The sequence below is a fragment of the Gavialis gangeticus genome, unplaced genomic scaffold (genome assembly GCF_001723915.1).
Source record: "Gavialis gangeticus isolate Ggan-Ray unplaced genomic scaffold, GavGan_comp1, whole genome shotgun sequence".
Taxonomy (NCBI): domain Eukaryota; kingdom Metazoa; phylum Chordata; order Crocodylia; family Gavialidae; genus Gavialis; species Gavialis gangeticus.
This window is the reverse complement of record NW_017729025.1, coordinates 85167731-85177142: the sequence shown is the minus strand read 5'-3', so window position 1 is coordinate 85177142 and position 9412 is coordinate 85167731. Positions and strand designations below refer to the sequence as shown.

The following is a 9412-nucleotide window of genomic DNA, read 5'->3' as shown; positions in this document are numbered from 1 at the left end:
GGCTAGGAGCTGGAACCAACTTCCAAGGGAAGTGGTGCTGGCCCCTACCCTGGGGGTCTTTAAGAAGAGGCTGGATGCCTACCTGGCTGGACTCATTTGAGTCCCGTTTCTTGTTTTGGGGTTTTGTTGTTTTCCCGCCCTGGCGGGGGGTCGGGCTAGAAGATCTACTAGGTCCCTTCCAACCCTAAATCTATGAAACTATAAGCAAAAATAATCTGTCATTGCAAGAGGCTGTTTGGTGAGATGGAACCAGTGATACAGAAGGGCCCTGTATGCCTGCCACATCCTTAGATTCTCCCCACTCCTCTCCCCCTAATGACTCCTTTTTCCAATTAATTCAGAGTGGAATGATATACATAACTGATTTTGAGGTGAATGTGGCTATTTGTTTTATAATTCAGTCGAAGGAGAGACAAGAAAGGTAAACAAAGAAAAAATTGATTAAAGGAGTTGAGAATGTGAGGCTACTTTGGAGGCGGACTGAGAATGAGAAGATGGATGCAGAGGCAGGTAGTGACACAAGACCAAAGTGAAGGAAAGGAGTGGCTAGAAAGACTGATGTAGAAAGATTGGGAGAAAAAGTGAGCAAGACAAAAATCCAGCAAAAATTTACTTGTGCTTCTGTAAATCATTTTTGAAATACCAATATGTCTTTTTCATTTTGTTTTTCAGTCCAGCTGTTCCTGAAAACACTGTTACTAATGGAGTATTAGTGGTAACTTGTATTTTCTGTGCTAATCTCTGCATTACATATCAATACTCATGGTTTAAGTAGAATTAGAGAGGGAGTGAATGACCCCATATGCAGAACTCTTAACCACTTTTTTTTGTTGAGTTGCATGCTGAAATCAGAAGTTTTGAACTTCTTGACAGTCTGCAGGCCCACACAATTTTCATGTTGTGAAAGCCTTGGGCTGGAAGAGATGCGAGATTACCCAAACCCTCCACTTTTCTGATATGCTTGTTGATCAAAGGAAAGGAAAGGAAGTAACACATGAGAGCAATTATGTCACATTATTTCAGTGTCTCTTGTTGGGGGATGCTGTAAAAAGAATATTAAAGCTGAAAGCACTTTCACATCCTCTTCAAAGTCCTGTATTGTTGAATAATGGCAATTAATGAAACACAGTGATAAGCTTCAGTTCCCAATCTAGTCACCTCCTAATACGGCACAGCCCTCAACCTTTTACCTAAGGACCACATAACAATTACTGGTGTCCTACAGTGTCACTTTTTGGCAAGACAAGTTTAAAGTATGTTTCATAGAGGGAAGAAAATAGCTGTATAACATAGCTGGGCCACACTATAATTAAACTATATGGACCAGGTCCTCAGCCTGTAAATCGCCTCCATTGATTGTAACCATGCTTCCTTGATTTACACGTTCTGGGAATCAGTCCCAACAACTTTATTAATGTTGAATAGGGCCTTAGACACCACAAGTGCTGAGCTTGCTTCCTCTACAACAGATGGCAAGAGAGTAGGACAGTGCACTTGAATTCATTTCTGTAGCATTCTCTGCCGTTGACTATTCTCCTGACCATCTCTTACAGTCTCGAGAAGTTTGCTGTCTAGAAGTACAGGTGGATGAAGGAAAAAAGGAGACTGATCATAGAAGTAAGACTTTAATAAGTAGTTATAACTGTATGACTGAAATTGGAAAAGTGGTAGATAGTGTCTCCATGTACTGGAAGAAGAAGGTATTCTACTGCTCATGGTCCTGTAAAAAGACCATACTGACAAAAGATGCCTGTTCTATCCACTGGTAAAGGAGAATCTTGTATACCTTTCTGCAAGTGCCATTAGCAGCTAAAAGCTAGGCAGATTTCAGGAGAGAAAAGATCAGATGATTTTAATAGCTCAGATGATTTTAATAGCTCAGACACATCACTGTATCACTGTCTGTCTGCTGTGTTGCAAACAGCCAAAGATGATCTCACCCAGCTGAATCTGCCCTCATTTCATTGTTCTGAATCAGGATACCGCATCCCATCCTTTCCTGTCTGGTAGCCTTCTCTTTGTTTTTCTGAACACCTTGTTGCGGTATCCCCAGACAGGTAGCTGTAGTCTTCCTGGCTATCCTCTAAGAAACTGCCCACCAGAAGAAATTACTACTGTAATTGAAATAGATTTGTGGTGAAACAAGTACATGTGGGCTTATTTATTTGCTTTGTGCAAAACTTACCATTATCAGTCTGACTGCAACGTAGACTAACTCCAACCTGATATATCTGGCCATTCATGAATTAACTGAAGGAGACCACGTGTCAGCGCAGAATCTTCTCGCAGTGATCATTTGAGCTTGGAAAAATCTTAACTCCTGTATTAAAAACTCCTAGGGCACATCCAGATGAGCACGGACCTTTGTTTTCCCAGGGACAAGTAGCAGTAGCACACCTTGTGTGGGAAATGCCTGGGGAATGCCTATGCTGGCCCCAGCAGCCTTACCTGGGGTCCTCCCAGGGCTGCAGCCATGGCAGGAAGCTTGGCTGGCAACCAGAGTGTGGCTCTGACTAGCCAGGCTCTGGTTTGGGGTGGCATGAGCTGGCGCCATGTGCGCCACCTTGTTTTTTTTCAGCATGGATTTTTTTGACCCCAGGATCTTCCGGGGTCAGTTCCCCCCCTACCCGTGCTGCAAGGTAGCAGTGTGGGGGATGCCTGCATGTGTGTTGTGTGGCACCACAGATGGGTCTCTGGCGTCACATACCACACGTCCATGCTCTTCTGAATGTGGTCTTAGTGTCCAGTTGAATTCATGTCATCCTGATAAACCTAATGAAAGTTGCTTTGGAGTCATTCAATGAATTTCAGTTTCTAGTTTGTAGGTACTTCAGCTCACAGACTGAATGACTAGGACATCTAATGACCAATTTACATTGCACCGAATTATAAAAGATTACAGTTATGAAACAGTCTCATTCCTTCCCAATAAATTAATTCTAGGTGGTGCTAGAATTTCATCTTAATTAATGCATCATCATGTCAGCATTCTTTCTAGACATATATGTCCATTTAAATGCAGCCATTCTTCATCAACATTTAATGTTAAGGGGCCATTTAAATGAATATAACAGAACAACAATCAATCAAATTGATCAAACAATAATTTGGGGCGGTATTTGTACTTTATCCTTTTGTTTAAAAAAGAACCCAAATCAGTTCCAATTCTAGACTCACTCAAAGGTGACTTCTGTATTTTTATTTAATTTTTTGGGGAGCATCTGAAGTGATCTTGTGAGAATCCTGAATGGATAGTATTTTTATGGTGGGGGGGTGAGGGGCAGGGGAGCAGGGTGAGACTCCTTCATTATGGTCCAGTTTTTATGTAGCTCAAGGAACGCCATTTTGAAACATGGAGTTTTCATCTAAACATGATCCTCAGTGTTATTCCAGAGAAGCACAATAAAAACAAAATGTAAAAGTAGGGAGAAATAAATATTGAAAGTTAAATCTTGGCCCCATGGAAGTCAAAACTATTGGCTGCCATATCGGTCATTGACTTCTGTAGGGCTAAGATTTCACTTAGAGCATTTTTAATTGTTTGTGTAAAGGCTTTTCTGGGAAGGTATTGTTAACATTCCCTGCATGCTTTGTTTCTTTTTTTTAGAGAGAGATTTCACATTCACAGTGGAAGGATCCTATGAAGGAACGAAGAAAGTTTCATTAGACTCTAGAGGCCCTGCTCTGCTAGACGCTGCCATGTTCCACTATGTAAAGCACAGTCAATCGAAACTGGATATTACACTGCCAAAGAAGAGATTTTCCTGTGGTGTAGGTCACTGATAACATATAGTTAAAACAGCTAAAATAACTGTAGGAAGCATCATAAAATTGTCTTCACATGGTAGTTTGGCAGCAATGGGATTCTAAATAATTTTCTTCTCATGAAAATCTTTTATTCATATATATATATATATGTATTTAGTATAGGACAGATGAAAGGGAAATGGATATAAAAGGTCCCCTGACTGTGCATCTGAATTCACTTAACCTGGGAGAGAAAGTAACAGTAGTTCAGGTGAGTACCAGCTGTCAGCCTTTTGGAATAACTAATGAACAATATGTACATGGTTTCTAGATATGTTGTTAATAATATTATTAAAGAATACAATAACTATATTCTTATGGATCATAAGAAAATAGGGCTAGAAGGAAACTCACAAGGTCATTGATTCCAGCCCCCCATCTCAAGGAAGGATCATCTCTGACTAAATCATCCCGGACAAGTGTCTGTCTAACTTGCTCTTAAACTTCCAAGGATGGTGATTTCACGATTTCTTTAGGTAGCCTGTTCTAATGTTTGACCACCTTCATAGTCAGGAATTTCCTCCTAATCTCCAACCTAAATTTCCCCTGCTGCAGTTTGAGGCCGTTGCTCCTAGTCCTGTCCCCTACAGTAACAGATAAAAGCCCATCTCTATCCTCTCTGTAATTGTCGTTCAGGTATTTGAAGACTGTTAAAAATCTTCTCAGTCCTTTCTTCTTCAGACTAAATAACCCTAGGTTTTTTCAGCCTTTCCTCATAAGTCTTGCCTCCCATGCCCCTAATCATTTTTATTGCTTTGTGTTGAATTCCTTCCAAACTGTCCACATCCTTTTTGAAGCATGGGGCCCCAAACTGGACATAATACTCCAGGTGAGACCTCACTAGTGCTGAATAGAGTGGAAGAATCACTTCACTTGTTTTGCATGAGATGTTCCTGTTAATACAACCTAGTGTGGTGTTGCCTTTTTTTTTGCAACAAGAGCACACTGTTGGCTTGTATCCAGCTCATGGTCTACTGTAACCCCCAGGTCTTTCTGTGCAGTACTTCAACTTAGGCACTCTTTCCCCACTCTGAATGGAGCAAGGGACTGAGAATATTCTCCTGTAAATCATGTAGTAATATTGAAACCAGATTTATCACTTAAGGTGTATACGAGCATTACATTTTCTACTAGGGGAATCAAAGCCACTGATAAAAACTATGTATACTATACAAGTGCTCAAGAGTTTTCACTGGCCCAAAAATGGTGGGTCTCATAGAAACTTCTTCCTCATATGATGCTATAGAAGTTGCCTCCAGTAGAGTTTCTATTAGTTGAATGAACACTTGTAAACTTACACTATTGGTAGAAGTCTCCATGCTTTCCTCCAGGGTCCCAGTGTGGATTGCTTTAGTCCCCACTCCCTCCAGGGAGACAGGCTGTGACTAGGGTTGCACTTTACTGCTGTAGCCTGAGACATAGCAAACCCATGACAGCTGAGGAGCTAGGAAAGCCCAGTCCCTCTTCACAGTCCCAGGGCCATGAAGCTGTGCCAACCCAGTTAGGCAGGGGACATCCACCTGCCAGCAACCCCTGACCCACTAACCACCCCCACTCCCATGAACCAGGACCCAGACCCCTGCATGGGCACAAGGCATGTGTGTGTGCACATGTGTGTATGTGTACCTGTGCATGTGTACATGCATGTGTGTGTATGTGAGGATGTATGTGTATGTGAGGGATCCTGTAGGGATTGTATATAAGGGAGAGGGAGAGGGAGACCCTGCAGGGATACTGTGTGGGTGTGAGACTGTGTTGCTGGGGCCATTCTATGCAAAACTCCACTTCAAACGGTAATTATACTTCTGATATTTTCATTCTTGATTATTAGAACAAAACATATGGGGTTTATGTGAAAGCAGAAGAGTGGTAAGTCTTTTACTTATTTCCAAGTATTATGTTGACCCTATTCTATGTAATCCTAATCTGTTTTTTAGAAGAATATGCTAATGTTTTAGCTTTCTGCCATCACTTCAAAACCAAGCAAGCTTTAAATTGACTCAGTCAAAAATTGAAATACAGTACAGGGCTAACAAATGATTAGCACAGATTTTACTAAATTATTTACTCAGATCATATGGGCCATGGCCATACAGCCCCCAGGGCAATCCTGAGAAGCTTGGCCTGCCAACTTACTAGGGATGCCAAAGCCTGCAATGCAGTCATTGTAGATGGTTTAGAGCAGCACTAAATACACATTCTAGCAGCACATTCATGTTTTTGGAGAACCTGAGAGTGCAGTCAGGCCTGCTCTATACTGTTTACACCACCTAATTTGCAGGTTTGACTATACATAGAGAAGGTCTGACAGGGTAGGGCAGGACTCCCAGGTTTGCCCTGCAGGGCTAGGGAAAGAAATTACACATAAACTGGTATAAGTGATCAGAAACTGGTTCAAATCTGTAAAACAATAGAAGTTAAGTGCACATAAACTGCTTTCAAAATGGCCAAAACCAATTTAAGATAAACTTGGGTGGATGTAGCATCACACTTAACTGACATAGGTTAAATCAGTCTATTGACCTTCTGTTCCAGATCCCCTCCAGATTCAAGTTGTTTAGTCCAGCCAAGTAGGGTGGCACGCGCTAGTGCTCCCCAGCTTCTGGCCTGGGTCACTGCAGGCATGTGGCTGCATCTCTGGAATCAAAAGTGAATGTCCATTCACTTGCTTATCAGTTCAATCTCTACAGTTTAGGTTAACCTGCAAAGATTGAATTGACTCAGCCTCAGGGTTTTTGACTGTCTGTACTTAGCCCGGGTGGTATAGATGTGGCTATAGAGAGCAATGGGTGACTAGCTTGAAACAATAGCTTTATACAAAGTATGGACAAACTGTTCTTAACAGGATGGTCTAGCTTTTTAAATGAGGAAGTTGGTAGAAGCCCAGCTGTGAGTGTTTAGCTGGCAGTTAAGAGCCCGAGCAGAGAAAGAGCAAAGGGCTTGAGCTGGGAGAAGGAGGCAGGAAGCAGACTGAAACCAGAGGGGCTCACTTCTAGGAACAGTCAGGACTAAAGGGCCCTCTCCTGCTGCCTGGAGAAAGGCTAAAGATTTGCTTTACTCATTTGTTTGTTTGGACCAAGGATTAATGTTTTGCGTTCCAAAGACTGGTCGAGGGGGCTCCCAATGGAGCAAAACCAGACAGCGAGGCTGCAAGCGCAAGGCCACATATAAGCTATGGTTTTGACTGTCTGAAAGACTATTAAGGGGACAAAGCCTGCCTGCATGACAGCAGGTTTAACATTCCCTCCCCTCAAAAAACATCCCATATACCCGATCAGTTCACCATTTTGTATGTGACCCCTGCAGTAGAAAGGTTAATTTGTAATCTGAAACTTTTATGTCCATTGTCCTACACAGGATGGGGGCAATGTAACTCTTTCATATTACAAGAGCTGAGAATTGGACCTACTGTAATTTTGATAATTGTGTGAAATATTTTAAGCCATGTTACTAGTGTAATGTCTAATCATGAGGGTGGAAGTATAGGACTCTGAGATATTCTCACACTTTCTGCACCTATATCTTTTGTCTTATACAGGAGAGTGGGAATTGCTTTTCTGTTAACCTGACTCTTTTTTTTTTTTTTTGAGTTTGTTCAATATCTGCTTTGAAGAGCTGAAATTGATTGTGATTAATATATGCTGTTTGTTCTGGCCTGTGCACTAGTCACAAGGACCTGGATGTGCGCTTGGGGTTTGACCTGTGTGCAGAGGAACAGGATTTCATTTGTAAAAGGAAGAAAGTGGTTGCCGCTGCTTTGAAAAAAGTTCTGCAACTTGAGGAAGATCTGCAGGATGATGAGGTATGAAGGGCAGTATCCTCGGTGTGTCATGTACTCCAAGTGACTGACAGACTGAGCATTAAATGAAGTGTGGGGGTGGTGGTATGTTTTTTGTGACAGAATTTATGCCTCTCTAGAACTTTCTGGATAAAATGTATGGGAGAGATTCTCTATTGCCCCAAGATTTGATTGGTATGGTGGGTGGGAGGAAAGCCATCAGGAAATTGGTGATGACTCTTTGATTCTCTGTTATCTCCAGTGTAGCTCTGGTATAGGCTACAGCGCTTGGTGCTAACTGGCAACTGTCTTCAAAAAATCAGTCTGCCATTTTTATGTCCATAATGGAGTTGTGGCATAAATATATTTGGTATGATCTCATTCACTAGGGAGCCACTTGCCTTGGTACTTCCTGAAGTGTCTAAACTTAGGAAGGCTAATGGTGAGATTGCTGATACAATACATATTAGAGCTAGGAGGTACAGTTGTCCCTACAGTAAAGATGGAAAAGTATTTCTTTTGAAAACAGGGCAATAGGATACAAGTGAAAAGTTGGTATAGAGACCAGTTGCCTTCTCCATTTCCTAAAAACCTCTTTTTCTCCATACAGACACATTTTTCATGTTGGCAGAGGGTATAAGACATTTCTTTCCCATCATGTGAAATTATGGGAAACAATTAACTACATGAACTATGTTAATATGTGAGTGGTGCTACACTTTCTTCCCTTTCTGTCAGAGGCAGGCTACTGGGTTAGCTGAACCAATGATCTGTTTTAGAATTGCAATTCCTGTATTTCTTTGACCTTCAAGTGATGCATTATTAATTTAGCAAGAAAATCCCTAACCAATGAGGGAACCAACTATATATTATTAAAGCCCCCCAAAAATACTCTGCAAAGACACCAGTTTTGTGCAGCTGTGACAATGTGATCCTAAAATGGACCAGATGCAGTATTTCCAGTAAAGATAGGAAAATGTTAATGCTGTTGTAGACAGCACAGCTGAGACCTCATTTAGAATAATGTGTACCATTCTGGTCATCTATATTCAAATATGATGAACTCAAGCTGGAAAAGCTGTAATTAAAGACCATTGATGGAATGTGCAGGGAAGTCACAGTGTTCTGCCATGGGTTTATCTGTCTGTTGTACAGGTGGTGGTGTATGTGACATTGGTAGAGGTGCAGGTAAATGAACTTTGGATGTTATAATCATGTATTTGGTCCCGTGATGCTGTGGTCTGTGTTGATGAGGGGGCACAGCAGGCACCTGGGTCCAGACCAAGGTCTGTGGCCTCATTGAGAATAGGAGTTGGGTAGTTTGCTACTAAAGAGACTCTGTTGAGATTGGGGGGCTGCATGTAAGCAAGAACAGGCTTGTGCCCCATGGCTACCTTGAGATGGTCATCATTTTCCAGGAGGGGCTGGAAGTCATTAATAATGACCATTTCTACAATGGACAGATAGGGTGATCCCTATTTGTAAGAATGAATGAAAACCAATCTGGCTTCAATACCAGAAAGACAGAAAAAACTGGTGGCAGGACACTAACCTCCCTGGACACTCCATTGCTGACCTCAGAGTGGCCGTTCTTAGACGATAAAACTTAAAAAAGAGGAACTTGAATTGGAAATTGTGGAACAAGAAATAATCGACAGACTGCATTGTGTTAAATATGGTCTAAACCAAGACTATGGATTATTACCCGTTACTTGGACTATGTTTTTTAAACCCAGTGTCCCTCAATGGGTTAACTGTTTTGTTTTTCTCTCTCCTACTCAACTTGCCTCTCTCAGCAGTGCCCCTTCTTTTTCCTCCCCTTTCCCC

At 41.7% G+C, this 9412-nt stretch overlaps 1 protein-coding gene across 1 annotated transcript in view; it reads left to right on the top strand.

Annotated features, from left to right (window-relative positions):
* LOC109299349 (cytosolic phospholipase A2 epsilon-like) overlaps positions 1–9412 on the top strand; it is a 71880-nt gene that overhangs the window by 28183 nt on the left and 34285 nt on the right. Inside the window, exons 7-12 of the mRNA XM_019519938.1 lie at positions 673–715; positions 1554–1617; positions 3608–3771; positions 3926–4018; positions 5639–5676; positions 7474–7609. Of these exons, the coding sequence (XP_019375483.1) occupies positions 673–715; positions 1554–1617; positions 3608–3771; positions 3926–4018; positions 5639–5676; positions 7474–7609 (538 nt within the window). The remainder of the gene's footprint in view (positions 1–672; positions 716–1553; positions 1618–3607; positions 3772–3925; positions 4019–5638; positions 5677–7473; positions 7610–9412) is intronic.